This window comes from Oryzias latipes, chromosome 1 (assembly GCF_002234675.1).
Source record: "Oryzias latipes chromosome 1, ASM223467v1".
Taxonomy (NCBI): Eukaryota; Metazoa; Chordata; class Actinopteri; order Beloniformes; family Adrianichthyidae; genus Oryzias; species Oryzias latipes.
The window spans coordinates 11,354,404-11,372,341 of record NC_019859.2 but is presented as its reverse complement, the minus strand read 5'-3'; the positions used below and the strand labels follow the sequence as shown (position 1 = coordinate 11,372,341).

Sequence of the window (17,938 nt, the reverse complement as noted above, 5' to 3'; positions counted from 1 at the left end):
CCGGAAGCACAACATTTCCAGGACCTGCCTTTTGTCTTTGTCTCTGTCTTCATCTAGATCCCTACTAGCTACATCTGTAACACTTTTACTTTGCTTCAGGACTTCTTCCTTTCTATACTCCCAATTACTTTTGTACACAGCTCTCTATTTTTAACCCTCCCTTCTCATAAAATCTGTATTTTGTCCTTTTGCTTCTAGATTCTATCTACCATGTTTTCCACACTATAGGGCACCAGGTTATAAGGCGCACCATCAATGATGGTCCCATTTTTGAACTAACAAGGCGCACTGAACTATAAGGCGCATAGGTGAGGCAAAAGAGTCAGAGTTAAGTCCCTCAGTCAGACAGACTTTAGAAACATCATTCCGATTCTAGAACGCTGCACGTTAACAGCCTCATTAACAAAACTTGTAGCTCCCAACCTTGTCTGCAGCACTTAAAAAAAACAGACTGATACCAAGAAAGCAAACATTACTGTGACCATGCTAACTCCCGACCTCTTTAATAACATGTAAAAAATAATAATAAAAAACAGTTTGACATTAGCCACGTTAATGTAATACAGATACTTATAACTCCCAACCTTGTTTGCAATACATAAAAAATAGGCTTGTAATGATAAAACAAACATTACGATGACTATGGTACCTCCCAATCTTGTTAGTAACAGGTAAAGAAAAGACAATCCGTCCCCACTACACAAAAGCATATTCCCAAAGACAACCAACCTTTGTTTGCAACTCGTAAAAAAAACTAACTAATATTGCTATAACAAATGTTACTGTTACTATACTAACTCCCAGTCTTATTAGTAACATGTAAAAAAGGTATCTAACACCGCTACTTTAGCCATGTTAGTGTTTTCACACTAAAACCCAACCTTGTTAGTAATACATAAAAAACAGACTAATACCACTAAAACAAATGTTACTCATAAGAATATTTAAAAAAACATACTGACGTTTTGACAGAGCAATGTGTACCTCTGAAAACCATGAGGTCTGTTACACAACCCTAAAAAGTTAGGGATTTTAATTGAGCCTTTTAGTGAAGAAAATACAATATATTGTTCCTTGCTGCTTCTTTTTTTTTTTTTTTTTTTTACTGCATATTGTTTCTTATTTAGCCTTTTCTTATACCTCTTTGTGTGCTGCAATGAAACCCCAAGCTTGCACACCAGTCACTGGCTTTGTTCTGCCAGAAACTATCCACCAGATAAGTGTAACCAATATCTGCAGACCCGGGCAGACAGACGGTGTATAATTGAGCGATAGCAGCTAATGTGAGTGAATAGCTTAGAACTGACTGATCCGAAGCAGAAGCTCGGGCTTTCTGTTAGCCCCTCGGTAATACCAGCAACAACAGCCACCCAGATTACAATCTGGTGACTACCTGGCTGTGTTTGGGAAGCAGAGGGAGTGTGTGTGTGCTCGAGCACGTATGTGTGGCTCCTGTTATCTTCTTTTTTTTCCCCCCCTTTTTTTCAGTCTTGTCTGTTTGTCGCTCAGCTTTCATTTGTCTTTCTCTCCACACACCTTCTTTTTTTATCTCATCTCTCCTGGTTTCTTTTTATCTGCCCTTTCTTGTTACTCAAACCGTGCACCCCCCCCACCCCCACCCCCACCACCCCCGGAGTTATCTTAGCCCTTTAATTAACGTGACGTGCTGTGAAGTAAGATGCTAAATAATGCAAGCTTTTCCAGTGACATCGAATCAGCTGGAGTGATTAGCGGCCACACAAGCACTCTGTCTGACACACACACACCCCAAATGATTCCCTCCTGTATCACTTTCAGGATCTCTGGCCCTGCAGCCACATTGCAGGGTTTATATTTATTCTAGTAATCTCGTTTTAACAAATAGAAAAAGACACTTGAAATGTGTGGATAAGATGAAACCCACCTGCCTGATGAGGAGTTGCTGCTCCTCAAACAAACAGCTGAAACCTACTGACAGCACAGGAAGTCTTGTGGCGTCTGGTACGGAGACGCCGAGACGCATGGATTGCTCTTGTTCAGCACATGGATCCTTGATTGGATTGGGATCTGGGGAGTTTGGAGTCCGGCTCAACATGTCAAAGTCCTTGTTCTCATCATCGAGCCGTTGCTGAGCACTTTGTGTCGTGTGGAGAACATCCATTCTGGAGGAGGGATGTTTCCGCCGTTGGGGAGCAATGTTGCCACAGACGGTGTGCTGGCTCTACAGCAATCTTTACATGGAGTGGCTCCTCATTTAAGTGATAGTAGCATCATTGCCAAGACCTGTGTAAGAGGCAATGCTTTTTGCTTAATAGTATAAGACATAAAGTTTTGCACAAACTACTTATAGAAAACCAAACAAATTAGGTATTTTAAAACAAAAAGAAGTGACAAAAAATTACTCTTTATTTACAGTATTCGTAAACTGTATTACATTACAAACTCATCGTAAAATTTAGTTCTAACCAATAAATGGGGGTTTAGTGGCTAAAGCTCAATTTGTTTCACTTAAGCATTAGTCTCATGCACCTTTACAGGGCATGACCCGTATGGGTGCTCCGGGCTTGTGGATTGGGGCCCTCCCAGGTGTTTTGTGTTGTGTTTACAACAATCTGTCGCCCACGGCATGCCCGTAGAAAAAATAATGTGCATTACAAGGGTTAAAATTTTGTTTGGGCCACCTATGTACCACTGTACAGGTTTGCCCATTTTAACATCTCAGAAAGCACCAATATACAACAGAGATAGTCCAACAATGTTTCACAAAGAGTAAGAAACATCAAAACGAATTAAAATAATGAGAATTGTTTTAAACTAATTCAGTCCAAATTAGGTCAATAAGCCCAAAAATTATTTGTAATATCAATCATGTCCCTTTAAACTCTGCCTGACAGATAAACAACAGTTTGGTTGTTTTTTTTGTTTCATTATTTATTCTATTTTAGATTCTGACATTCAGGACGCGTAATCAAACATGTCGTTTAAACTTGTTTGACTGACCCGGTGCATGGACTATTCCACAGTCATGTAATGGAACTGTCCATGCGCCGTCTGATAGCTGGTCTTTGAAGGTTTTGCGTGCGACAATCCACATCTCAATGGACATCTGTAATGAGAGTGTTGTCTAAACTCAACTGTCTGGACGAAACTTGCCAAACTTAAACAAATACAAACTTTTTTTTATTTTTTATTATCTTCAGGGTAAACTGTGATAGTGGAAACAAACCAACATTTTGATTTTTAACATTTTAATAAAAAGCTTTTATTTCCTGTTTCATATTTTTATCTCAATTGATGTGTTCTTAGTTCAAGGTCTCGCATTTGAAATGAATTTTGTGTTGGTAGCCACGCACAGTTCTTGAAGATGACACCGTTTTGTGCGGCATTTCGATGTCTACCGTAGAAATCAGTGCAGAGGACTTAATTTGTGCTGGGACAGATCTAGGTTATCCCAAAGCAATTGTTTTGGACCAAACCAAGTGGAAAATCCAGTGTGGGTTTAGTTCTTTGCTGCCTGGGCTGCAGGGATGCTAAGAGCTCTGGGTTCCACCCCCCCACCCCCTCGTCTTTTTTTAATCAGATGGCTTGTTCAGGAGTGGAGGGGATTAAGACTGCTGCTGTTGCGGCTGCTGCTGATAATGAATCTGTTCAGTTTTGGAAAGCACACAAACATATGCACATATCCCCTCACGTGTACAGGGGACATCTCAGCTGCACAAACATGTGGAGTAGATAAGGTCTGCCTTAGTAGACACAGGAATGGAAAGGCTCAAACACATGCATTAACCGCCAATAGGAATGCATGTATTGAAAATCTTTACGATTCCTTTTTTTTTTCTTTTTCTTTTGTGAGTCACGTTAATGATCTCTAATTCAAAAAATGTGAGCAGTGATCTCGCCTGTCGCATCCAATCATGTGATTTGATTTGTGAGATTTTGGACACACAACTCTTCAAACGCCAAACACTTAACGCTGAGTGCCACTAATGGCGAAAAGACATACACGCAGATGGGCATGGGGAGTAAAAACCCGACCGGTGGAAACGAAAGATGTACGTGTTCGTGGAGCAAGGACGACAGGAAGGAAGGATGTACACTTTTGAAAGAGAAATATTTCAAAAGAAATGTGAGACAAAGATGAAAGGATCGGCCTGCCGAGCTGTAGGTTGATCCAGCACTTTGTGCAACATAGCTAGCAGACAACACCAGTCGTTCTCCGCCCGTTTTAATCCATCCGTCATCCATCAATCCCGGGCTTTTCCACCCCTCCTTCTTAAAGCCATCAACTCCTTTTCATCAATCAAAAATTGTCCTTTTTTAAGGCACAACTGGAGAGAAAAAAAAGTTATATTCCAGAGATAGATTGAGTAACGAGTACAAACTGACACATAAGAAAGTCTAATGTTGGAGGAGACTGATGTCTCTAAATCTTTGCGATATGTTGAAATTTTGTTTGCTGCTGAACTCCATCCCAAATGCGCACAAACCCACCTCTGGCAATGAGTGCATGGTTCTAATGAAGCAAGAAGGAGAGAGGCAGCTGGGGAAGGGCTGTGGGGGACTCACGCTCTTCAGGTCTGTTTTTGTCAGCCGGTGTGTTTGTGTGTGTGTATGTGCTCACAGACCGGGCCTGAAAACTCTTCATTTGGACTTCCTTAATGATTGCATTCTCTCCTTCCTTCCTCAGGTTGTGACGGCTTGTCTCTATCATCCCGTGGTGCAGTGAGGTGCTGAACTCACGGTGGATACAGCATGCATGTGTCGATTTATCCCACGATGCACTCTGCCAGTCCAGGCCTGCTCCTCCTCAGCATCCTCTTCCTCGCTGATGCTGACTGTGAGTGCTCTCTCACGCCTGTCTGCTCTTTTTTTTTTTTTCTCTTTCCACTGACACTCATAGGCACACACACACACACACACAAACACACACCCACTCAATATGCCATTGTGCAAAAGGTTTCAGAGACTGAATTTGTTTCCGTGTCATAAATTCCTAACTGAGTTTCCATTATAACGCCAAATGTACAGCCAGAGTCATAAACAATTATCTTCAGCAACAAGGAGTGCTTGGCGTCTCACAACAGATGGTAAGGCCCCCACATCGCTTTGACCTCCAACATTATTTAGTCAGTCTGGGATTACACACAGAGACAGACGCAGTTAAGGCAGGCTACAATCCAAAGAGCTATATTATTCTGGCGAGTTGGACAGCACAGCCTACCTGCCAAGCCCCCCAGGAAACATGGACGTCTCCACCTAGGACGACCAACCTCACTAACAGTGACTTGTTCAGGATTCTACCACCTACCTCAACTCCACTTTTATTGCCTAAACACTAACACAGATAATGCACACACATACGTGTGAAGGAACCTTTTTTTTTTCTTTTGCGTACGGACATTGACTATATAAGAACTGGACTTAGTTTCTGGACTGTCACCCTTAGGAAATGGCTTACATCTGGCTCCAACAAAATTAAGTCAATTCAGACTCAACTTTATTTTTTGTGATGTTGTAACTGGAAACCAACTGTGATTGGTGTGAGTCAGTCGGAGTCCTCATTTCAATGGCGACCGCTCTCGCCAATCAGGAACAAGCATATTGGAAGTCAACGCCCCTAGCACTTGAAAGGGGGCTACACAAAATCTGTCAATCGAACGTTTTGAAAGTTTGATGAAAGACCACAAAAATTTATTGAGGCATCCAATTGGCCAGTTTATGACTTTATTAACTTGCACTACAGAAAAAAAATGTCATTGCAAAAAAAATTTGATTTGCGAGAACGTGAGTAAGTAACAGCTTTTTATTTCTCTATAGAGGTCTATGGGATTTTGGCTTCTTGAAATCAGCAGGTACTGATTCACTATGTACAGTCAACGGTTACAAGGCGCTCATCTTCAAATATCACATCCCGCTGAATGTGGGGGATTGTGGATCTCTTGTCTACTTGTGTGTTAATGATTTTGGTGTGTTTTGGAACAGTTTACATGCGGGCTGTTTTTATCCATTCAAAGTTTAACCTGGCAGATAGAAGGATAACTTACAGCAGATCTGATCATCGACCAACTGTGCTGCGATTGAAACTGTGTTTTGCGATCCCTGCAGACAATCTTTCAAACCATTTCTTATGTTTGTCTAATTGCATATTAGCATTCTTGTTGTGAGCTGTAATTATCTCTTTATTACTGGTATCTGGGAGCAAAGATAGTTATAAACAAAAGAAAGAAAGTAGTTAAGGGTCATTTACAACTTATTTATAAATTTTCGCCAACAGGCCGAAGCCCAACACAAGGCAAAGTCACACACTAAAATCACAAATAATGTGTTTAAAAAAACACACAAAATAAAATAAAATAGAAAGATGCATCATTTCAAGGTTTCACAAACCCTTGATAAATGTCAAAAGACAAGACTTCAAAGTCCATTAGTCAGCAGTGAGAACATCAAGGTGAGGACAGGAAGAGTAAGTATTTGCTAAAATACAAATATGACAAAATGGGCCAGATATAATTGTCCAAACGTGAGCAAATGGAACATGGAATAAAACAGCTTGTCTTGTGGTTCATCTACAGATTTTGCACTCTATTGAATGCAGGTGATTGTGTGTATCTTGTGTCTTTCCTCGCAATTGACAAATTTCTGATCCAAAATCAGCCCGAAAAACAAAAAAAATATTTTTTAATAAGGTTTACTGTTGAACGTCCAATTTGAATTTAATACACAAAGATGCAGCCATCGGGACTTTGTTGGATTATTTATTTTACTATTAACCCTAAACGTTATCATGATATCCATTTAAGTTTAATACCTGATACTTCAATGGAGTTACTCAAGAGCAGGTAGACTTTGAATTTAGACGACTGTCTTTTACTATTGTATTTTCAAACTGCAGTTGAAATCAATAATTGAATAAGAAACAGTGAATAAAGCAGTTATGGAAATTAAATTTAAGGTCAGAAAGTAGAAAGAAAAAAATGTGACGTTTGCGAACATAACATAGATAGTCAGAATTTCATCACTATTTAAAACAAATTAAAACTTTCACAGAAGAACTATGAGAAATTCAATAAAAATGAGTTCACTATTTCAACTGCATATATCATCTGTTTAACTAGAATGCAATAAAAAAATGACTTTACTTCATTTTTTTATTTAACTCTTCCAGCTAACTGTCATTAATGATTATAAAATGAGAGTTTATGCAAAAATGATTAGAATTATAAGAAGAACATTTGCAGAACATTCAACACTGCTCATTCTGTACATGAATATGAAGCTGATGAGGATGTCCAAAGGAACTGGAATCCAGCTGAAAAAAAAGTGGTTCCATGACAGTCAAAATGTATCACCAACATCCTGTTGTGCCAGAACAGGCTTGAGGTAGTAATTTCCACGCTGCAATGTTATAAATGCACAGTCGCGTGGAGCCCAGTAAAAGCGCAGACACATCAGCAAGCCTGTTGTTTTGCTTTCAACCTCCTGCCCTGCTGTCCCATGTGGAAGTTTCAGGGTCAGCCACTAAAGGCCCAGTCATCCATCAAAATGTTGATGCCTCTAGACTTTCTCTGAGGATTAGAGGAGCATCGCTAATGCAACAAGGGCTGAAAGTATTCATAGCCTGTCTTCTGTGTCTATATTTTCCGGCTTTTCCCCTCATTTGAATTGCTGTGATTTTCCCCGTTGCTGTCCTCGCGCTCTGCTTCTGCCATTACCCAGCAAATCCCAGGAATCTGCTGAAAGAGGGTGGACAGGGGGCTTCACAGAGTGGAGGAGGAACAAAAGTTTGCTCTTTTTTATCTTTTTCTGAGTTTTGACTCCTTTAATATCAACATTAGGGACTCTGAGATTTGAATACTTAGAACGGGAACAGAAGGTCCTTGGGAGCTGACATATTGGTTGCTTGTCACATGTCAAAATGTTTTGAAATTTTAAACACATTGTACTTATCGTCTGTAACACTGGCTGCTAAAGGAGTATTTTCCCTCTTTAAAAAAACAGAAGAGGCTTTAAAATGTTTGAAAATGAGATTTTAGCAAACACATCATACACTGCCTGAATTATAATGTCATTATTCCAGTAAAAGCACCAATTAATCCTGATTTGTTGTTAACTTAAATCAACCTGAGCAATGATGTAAGGCAGAGCTGGCCAATCCTAGCCTTCAAGAGCCACAACCCTGCCTGTTTTCCACTTCTCCCTGACCAGCTTGCTGCTGATTAGCTGACTCAAGTGATTCCACATCCTGATTGACTGAACACACCGTAGTGAGCATCAAGCAGTCCAGGGAGAGCTGGAAAACAGGCAGGGTTGAGGTTCTTGAGGGGGGTTGGCCAGCCATGGTGTAAGACAGGGGTCGGGAACCTATGGCTCGCGAGCCATATATGGCTCTTTTGATGGTCACATGTGGCTCGCAGACAAATCTTTTATTATACTTTTTTTATTTTCATTAGACCAGTCCTTCTCGTGCGCGATGCGATGCCAGAGGCGCGCAGTAGTATCGGTGCTTTGGGAGAAAAATCTGCACCGCATATCAGTTTATTATTATCTAATTTTCCTCAGAGTTTGTACCAGCTGGAAACCTGTGAATTGCCGTGCCTAATACTGCGCGCTCTTTCAGTTGCGGGGACGGGAGGTGTGAAGAAGAAAGCAGAGGGTTGGGGGGAGGGGTTGTGGGGACCGGCAGCAGGTGAACCGCGCAGGGATTGTAAAAACATAAAACCCGCTACCCGTCACTCACTGCAGCGTGTGAGTGTGTGTTTGGCTCCACGTCTGTCTCACATCTAAAGTACATTCATACTAACCTAAGATCACGTTTAAAGTCTCAACGCCTGCATGAAGCAGAAACTCACCACGTATCAACCAGACTAGACCATCAGCAAAACTACCACGAGAAATACTCATCATTTATTAGCAACAGCATGACGATGTTATTAAAAATAATCCACAGACTTATTGTACTTTAAAAATGTTGAAATTACATCAAATACACATATTCATTTTTATATTTAGTTTTAAACATATTGTCGCGGACTGAGTTGGGCTGGGTGGCTGTTGGGCCGCGTTATAAGTTCTGGAGTTCAATGAACGCATCAAGCAGAGATCTGATTGGCCCTCAGTTCTGTCGCTCATTCTGTTGTTAGGTAGTTTGGACCAATGGAGTTCAGCTATGGGCCGAATAAGGGAAATGGGAGGGCTGACGCGGCAGTGAGGGAATATAAAGTTGGGAGAAGCGCTCTCGTCTCGGCGGGAGATAATAAGGAGTTGCTGAATTAATTTTACGGCGTTTGTTGCGGTCTGCAGTAACCAGAATATAGAACCTTAAAAGAGGTTAAGTCTCTGTGCCTCAGTGTGGGAAAGAGACACCACATTATTGTATGGCTCTTTCAAAATTACAATTAAAAATATGTGGCGTTTATGGCTCTCTTGGCCAAAAGGGTTCCCGACCCCTGGTGTAAGACCTTAGTCACATGCAGCCATACAGACGTTGACTCGAATGGGTACGGCGGATTCTTGGGTTGTCCGGTGTTACGGCTGTGGCGGTTTTTTTTTTTTTGTTTGTTTTTTTATTAAAAATGGAAGCCACACCCTTTCCAGCACAACAACTGGCAATAATCAGTCACACACACAAAGATCCACAAAAACAACGAAGTCCCACTCTGATAGAAATAAAATAAACAAAACACAGCATTAAACAGAGCAAACAAAACCAAATACGCCACAACCGTAACACCGGATCTGTGGAAGGTCAAAGACACGTGCAGCCACATCTTTAAGGGAGCAAAGGTATGTCTTGCAGTTTCCTTGTAGTTCCCACAGCCACCTCAAGGAACGTCATAAAAACAGAACATGCGATTGTTATACGTGTGGTAAGTGTATCAAAAAGTATTTGATAGGATAACACAAGTTATGCACACTTTTGGCGTACGGCTGATGCTATATTGCACGGTGTCCTGTCAATAGTGAGGTGCACGCACTGGCTCTTTACTGACAAATGCTGCATGCAAAGTGTGTGCAGGTGATGCGTAGGAATCCATAGGATGCCCATAGGATGCCCTGATTGTCTAATGTCCTTAATTGCAACAGTCATGTTGCAAGTAAGTAGCGCACACTTATCCCTTAAACGCTACTAATGGGTCCCTTGCAGTGAGTGGAGGTTTTAGGGGGAATTGAAAAAATTAAATAAAAACATGGGAGATGCCTGCGTCTTATCACCCTAATTTAGCCCTACATGTTGTTTAAGTGTTAGCTTTAACTTGTCACTCGCCGCATGCCCGTAGAAAAAATGCACATTAAAACTTTCTCTTTATGAGTGGTATTAAACTTCATGCAGGCCACCTGGGTGCCCCATACAAGTTTGACTGTTTTTTGCCAGCAGTCAGCCCATATTCAACCGTTAATAGGCAGGTGTAACCAGATGCATGCATCTTCTTCCTTTTACCGTCCCCTTTTTACCACTCCCACCTATCTTTTGTTTTGCTGTATTGTGTTTTCTGGTTTGTGGCATCTATCCGGTGGATTAAGAGTAATGCCCTGATCCCTCTGCAAACTAGGCCACTGCTCCATGTACAGTGTGACACCCTGTGCGAGAAAATCACATCTCCTGATTTGTCATTCTGTCGTATGTAAAACGCAGCATTAACACGGGTCCTTTGCAAGAACCTTGTTTGCCCCGAAACCAACAAGCTGTTACTCTTCCCCCTCCAGCTTTGACGCAACAACAATTCCAAACCAAGTAAAACCTCTTTGTGCGAGCACCACAACACAATCAAGTGTGTTGTTTTGTTTTTTGTTTTTTTCAGAGGCTTACAGTAGCGGATACGCTGCTGACCTGCAACCCTTTGCTTTAGTGAGCAGACTGTATGTTATAAAACTGGAAAGGAGAGGTTCAAATAAGGAGGAACCGGGTATCGCATAAATCTTTACCTTCATCTTGAATGGGTGTCTTTTATGTGCTATAAAAGGTTGTTGTATACCCCCTGAAAAAGTTTCAATTTACTTTCTAGTTCCTGAAACTTCGACCTTTTTTGTATTAGTCCCCCTGAAAAAAAGGAGCCGTCTCATGTGGTGACTGATTAACCTGTCAAAAGTCCACAGCATTGCCAGCTCTTAAAGGGCCTTTGGGCTGACTGAAACTTGAAAGGTGGTTGGCTGGATCTCATACTATGACAGCTTGTTTGCTTATGCTGAGTTGAGCCACCTTACTTGCAAACACCAGTGTCTTTTTTTTTAATCTGCAAGTTTCATTCGATTTCATTGGCTTGTAAAAATGAATAGATACATTTTCTGTCAAAATAAGCTCTTTCTATTGTTATTTTGATAAAGTTGGGGGCATTTTTTAAAATGCTGTCATCTTGTATGGATGTTATTAGTAACCCGTGCACAATTTTTTAGTACATTTCTGTTTCACATTTATATGCAGGACAGCATTTGCAGAGCCCAGAGCGGGCATGATTGGATTGAAACAACCACGTTGAGTTACGTAAAGCTTGTGGCCTCTTGCTGCTGATGGATGAGGTAATGTGAGGATTCGCTGGGATAAGATTTAGATATAGAGGCTTAATCTGAGGTTGGATGTTTCTGACCCGATGATCAGCGAAGGGTGTGAAAAGATCGGGTTTATAGAGGTCGTCTTTCCTCTCTATGATTATTTGGACTCACTGTGAAAATGGAAAGAAACAGCAGGATCATTGTCGAACACATTATTATAAAATGTGCCAAAGACCATTCTTGGCAGTTTAGGTCAGGAAGGGGAAAAAGTATTATTTTTAGATGGAATGAGTATGATCTATACAATGCTGGTTTTTATTGGTAAGCTTTTAGATAAGTTCACATATTTTAATAATTTTTTGCAGTGGTACCTTGTTAATATGTTCTATGCTTTGATTTTTCAAACTCTTTTAAATACTTTAGAAATACATTGATGTGTCTTACAAAAACCTAGATTTCAAGGATCATTTTACCCCATAAAACCTTACCTGTCACATATCTGTCTTGATTTTTGAGAAATAATATTTGTAAATTTTATGACACCTAAGCATATATGTTTTAGGAGATGTCATTCCTCGCCTAACAACACAGAAACCTTATGCATTGTGTACATTAAAGACCTGTTTTGAAAGTTGTAGTGATTGACTAAAATATCTTCACTTTATAAAACAAAAGAGAACTTAATTTAAATACTTAAACACAATTTTACAGTGGTTAGCACAGCTATTTGTGACTCTGCTGCAGTCTGTTCCATGTTACACAAATCGCAAGTGCTAAGTACATACTGGGCACGTGATGCACGTTCAAGAACACGATAAATGCAAGTTCTTGAATGCGCTTTAAGCTTACGGTGTTCACATTGGACTGTCGCTACCCACTACTAGTGCAAGAATTCGCACTTTCCTGAATTAAAAACGACGCCACCCATACGTCACTCCCAAATCCAAGTCCCTGATTGGTCAATGTTAAACTGGCTTTACTTACAACACACAGTCAATGGCCGTGCATTTTTTACGTAGAGCCAAAAAATATAGGCTTTTAAACTTGCATAGTGACGCATGAAAGCGAGCTTTGAACATGACTGCCCAAAACGTGCATAAGTGCATTTACTGACATTTTACTGGACTTGGTCATTTGAACGTGTGTTGTTGAGGTGTGTGTGAACATAGCATTAGTTATTAAAAAAAAAAATAATTAAGTTACTTTAAATTATACCTACATCTTTTGAGGGACCACCCGAAGACTTTCTCTCACTTTTTTTTAATATTCCGATTACATTAAAAATGTAGCCAAATAAGAAGTGAAATAAATTTCTGTTTAAACAATAAAAACAAATAAGCTGTTTCTTCCGTCAATTATTCAAACAAACTTTGTGACAACAATTGTGAAAAACCTTTTCTGTTTAGTAGTTTCTATAGGTACTTGCTTTTCAATTTCTGATTTTGTTTTTATTTGTTGATTTTGTGCCATATGAATTCACAAAGTACCATTTAATCCAGGACTCCCTCTAAGGAAGCATCACCTTGAGTGGAAAAGCATTGAAGGATACGTTTTTTAAATATAACTGGAAACAAAGTCAGGCATTAAGGCGTTGAAGTCATTTTATATAGACACAGGTATACATAACAAGTGTAGCAAGCACCTAAAATTAAAACAATACAGTACTGTCCAGATTTTACATATTAGCCGACACTACACATTCGGAGCTTTTGGTTATATCTGGATTAGCGTAGCATAGGAGAAAGGTTTTCTGCACTGATGTCCTAAAGCAAAGTTATCAACAGCTATAACATGGCTGTGAACTCATCTGTGACTAACAAAATCTGATTATCTTAGTTTAGCATTAGCTTAGCAGGTGCATTGGTCTGTAAAGAGGCCCTGGTAGCGTTAGCTTAGCTTCAGCGTACATAAGCAGTGGTGTGGAACTAATATACTGCGACCAGCACTGAGAAACCCTCTGTTCATTTTCATGGGAAGCCTGCACTGACCCAGTAAAGTTGTGTACTCAGTGGGTAGCCTATGTGTTTCTAATGACCTGTGCATAAAAAGGATCCTGTTTGATTAATTCCTCCCCTTGTGTTTCTAGCAAATTAACCCTGCTTAACTCGTCACTAGCCAGACCCTGCGGCTTCTATGGGGGCATAAATGGCATGCTAATTGGACATGCACTGCTCCGGGCAGTGAAAGTGCATTTTATATTTGGGTTTGCATCATTTTCACGTCATGGCGAGAATGTCATTGTTATCAATTGTAATGCAACTTGGAGATATTCCAGACATATTCTACAGCGTTTAAAGGAGAAACTTTAAATGCAGTTCAGATTAGGACTTGAATCAATACGAAACCTAATTTGTGTGTTTTATCAAACTTTCATTAAATGTTAGGGCACTTTGTTGTGTATAATTTAATTTTTCCTGTTGATATAGCCGGCATGACCAAATGTTTTCCAATTAACACTTGTGTGGGTTCTGCAGAAGGATGATAGCTTTTGGCTTATTGGCCTCAGCTTTCCAATTTCATTACCGGGACAAAAGTGAGCACCTTATAATTTGCTGACAGTGTGCTCTTAATATGTTGTAATTTGCTTTAAGTTATTGTTGAGGCCAGCTGCCCTCCCATTTTCCAGCCTCACAACGACGGCACCGCCTCTGTCCCTTATATTGGCCTCGTTCTTCAACCCCTCTGACAGGAGCGATTTGGTTCTCATAAGGTGAATCGCCAGTTAACTGGATCGTTAGTAGACAGTAAAAAATTTATCTGCATGCTCAATCAGACAAACAATAACGATTACCCTGACATGAGGCTCCTCCTCTTCTATCCTTCTTCTCCAAAAAGTTAACCTGCTTTTCAAGAACTCATTATCTTTTGAAATCTGTTGGTTATTTCTTAACCATGTGAATGTTTGTTTCTTGGTAATCTGTGAATTTGCCTGTTCTTCTCTGTTGAGACTTGCATTATCAGGCAGAGTGGGTCTTCTTTGCACAGCTCAGGCCACTGCTTTTTGTTTGATTTGATTTGTTTGGAAAGGCCTGCCTGCTTTATGCTTTTTCGCATCAGATCAGCTACAGTAAGTGATTGAGGGCACATTCGATGAGACCACAGGGCACATCAGTCCCCGCATCTTGCCAAGGATTTTAGAAGCTGTACAGGAATGAGTTCAGATCACTGAGCATTAATATATTAGACTTGTATCTAGTGTCATTATGGCATTTAGCTGGCTCTGATCATTATTCAGTCTGTTGGGGTGTTTTTGGCAGTTTTTTACACCTTTTCTGTTATTTTTTTAATCATATTTCCTGTAAAAACTTTCCATTCTAAGATTCATATGGTACCTTAGTTCCGACACACTATATGCACTAATCCTTTCTCCCTGAGGCTTTGGGCAAAGCATCTGTTCTTACAAACTTGACTTATCTTAAGTGTCCCTTTGGGTTAAGACAGCATCTGTCAGCCACAGCATGCCCCTGTAGTCTCCAAGTGCAGTTAGCTTCCTTTACTCCTGCTGTTTATCAAAGTTCCAGCAATGCTATTGAACCTCAATTGTACTATTACAGGTCTTTTAAACTTGTGTCATCAAATCAGCTCAGAAGCTACATTTCACACCGCCCTTGACAACGTGCATTCAAGCGGCCACTTCTAATGAAAAGTTTATGTAAACGATCAATGCAAATGATACCCTAACCCTAACCCTAACCCTTTGGCCAAGCAGGGACCCGGATTAGGTAGTGACATATGAAAAAAAAGACCTTTTCTATTCACGGAAGTGCCAACCGAACTACAAAATATGAAGCCTGGAGCCAGATTTGCAAGATTTGCACCGCTTCAACATTTCGCACCAAGCCTCTTCCAACTGTGGGTGGCAAACATGCTCTAGGAAACAATAGATAAAGAAAAAGAAGAGAAATCCCTTCCCTGCTTGGAATTTAATGTGACACGCGCTCCGTTCGAGAACGCACTTTCTTGAACATGCGTCACATGCCCAGTGTGTCCGTGGCTTAAAGCTCCACATGTAGTTTAAGTTCTCTGGTGATGCAACGGGTCTTTGTCTCCTTGGAAATTGGCACGTGTATTCACATATCAATTATAAGTTGCATTGAGAGCAAAATTGACTATTTAATCCCTGTCATCTGCTGAGTAGATCCAATGTTAAAGATATTCATCCATGTAGCCTCCTTTGAATGGCTCCTATCAGACACAAAAATAATACAAATATCCCAAGTTGGGACACTACGATGTGGTCTAAATCTGGGGAATCTTACCCTATGCTTCCATGCTGTTTATTTTTTAAATCTTATTGTGGGGAAATAGAGGCTGTTGCACAGTTTTCATATCCTGTATTTGGTCTTTTTTCATTAAAAAGCAGATTAAGAAATGAAGTCTAGGAGAAAACTTATTGCAAGAAAGAACATACGGTTGTACTGTTTCGTCTACCGAACTCCCGCCATCATAAAGTCAGTCAATGTGACAGGAAGAGTTATGTAACACTCCAGAGATTGAAGAAGGATATGAGAAATAAGTAAGAAGAGGGCGGAGAAGAAGAAGGAAGACAGAAAAAAGGAGTGAATCGAAGGGTTTGTAGTGGGTTTCATCTGAAACCAAACTGAAACAGGAAATCCAAAAGTTAAGAAAGATCTTTGAGTGGTCTGGAAAGATAAAGGAAAGGGGAGAAATTAAACAGAATAAATTGAAAGCTCTGCCATGGCTGTTAGTGTGGTTCTGCTGGCGTTACACTTTTCATTTGTTTTGTGGAGGAGAGATTAGCAGAGGGATTAAGAGGGAGATTGCCCCGCTTCTCTTTCTTTTTTTTTCCTTCTTCCCTCAGCCTTTCTGTCTCTTTTATGTAGCTTTAGCTCCCATTGACAAGATGTATGCAGGTAAAAACGGTCCCATCATAATTGCATCGTTAATATTTCACATACACAATATCAGGATTTGCTAATATTTTGTCCTCTTTAACCACATGATAACTAAGTGGGATGTGACATATTCAATATGGGAAGGGAAAAGAAGGGACCGTGACATTTTCTCAGAAGGCAAATGCAATCTCTAAAAGCCCCGAAAATGTCACATTTAATGTACAATAATGCAAAAACCCACCAGTCACATTTAGAGTTTTTTTTCCTTCTTGCTCATCAAACGATGATAGATCAAACACTGAAGATCAATACTGCAAGTAGATTACATACAGTGGAACATTTATTCACAGTGACACTTTGCAGTATTTTTCATTTCATTGTAGAAAAGAAAATGAACCCACAACCATTACTACACATTTTCTTTAACTAAAATGTTAAAGGCCTGTAATTTTTAGCTCTTATAAAAGTGTTTTTTTTATTATGATTATTACGTTTTTAGTCAAAATTTAAAAAGCGTTGTTGTTTTCTAGGACATAGTTTCTGCAGAACGGCAGTAGTTCTTTAGAAATTTGCCTCTGAGTTTTGAGCAGGACCGCTCATACGGAGTAAGCCCATCCCCATTTCCCGTCATCGATCCAACTACAGCCTCTCCTGCTAGCTTGTGCTATGTACACACCGGCCATGTGAGGCACGGTGTGTGGTACGTACACACCGGGCATGTGATGAACGTTCAAGGATACAATGAACGTGAGTTTAAAATGCACTTATTGTGTTCACGCTGGACTACCACTACCTGATGCTAGCGCATTTCTGCCACCTACAGCTGGAAGGGGCCTGGTGCGAAATGCGAAAAGCGGTGCCAATATCACAAATGTTGAGCCAGGCTTTTTCTGTCACAGCTCTATTTCGATATATGAAAGATTTGGTGTCATATATATATCCAGCTGGACAATAATTAATGATCACTTTTAATGGGGAGCGGTTGGCAAGTTCATGAATCGAAAAGGACGCTTCAAAAGAATCCAGATTTTCCTTGTAACCCGAGGTGGCAGTATTATGATATGGGGATGCCTTACTTTTAAACTGAGTTAAGTAAAAATAAAACCCATATTTTTAGTCAACTAAACAGTTTTTCCTTCAATGGGTTGTCCTCTTCACTGATGACCCAGGGACATTCAAGGATGTCTTTGGTAAAGTGCAACTCCCAGGTAAAAACTAAAGGAAAATTATTGAAAGTATTAATACAAAAAAAATTAAATACATTTTTTTTAGTAAAATGAAAATTAATTATGCAAAATGTGCAAACAAAGATGCAATGTCACCAAGCAGGATTGTTAAACCAGATAATATTCACCATAGACCAAGTTGTAAAAACAATGAAATTTTTAGCTAATGTCTTCATCCACAGAAAAAATAGGCAAAAGAACATGTTAAAAACACCAAAAACACAATTTTCTCCATAGTGGGTCTTTAATGGATTTGTGCATAATGACCCTGTATAAAAAAAGGTAATTCTGTCTAAAAAGGGATAAATAAATAAAAATATTTTTTGAACATCTGCATCTTTTCTTTTTTTTTTTAATATAATCAATTTTGATATAATAACAAAAAGCTTT

At 39.9% G+C, this 17,938-nt stretch overlaps 1 protein-coding gene across 26 annotated transcripts in view; it reads left to right on the top strand.

Moving 5' to 3' along the window:
- Window positions 1-17,938, top strand: part of LOC101165944 (receptor-type tyrosine-protein phosphatase delta) — a 227,019-nt gene that overhangs the window by 139,190 nt on the left and 69,891 nt on the right. For all 26 annotated transcript variants that reach the window (XM_023956023.1, XM_023956073.1, XM_023956047.1 and 23 more), the window contains one exon: window positions 4,667-4,816. In XM_023956023.1, the coding sequence (XP_023811791.1) occupies window positions 4,732-4,816 (85 nt within the window). In that variant the 5' untranslated portion in view covers window positions 4,667-4,731. The remainder of the gene's footprint in view (window positions 1-4,666; window positions 4,817-17,938) is intronic.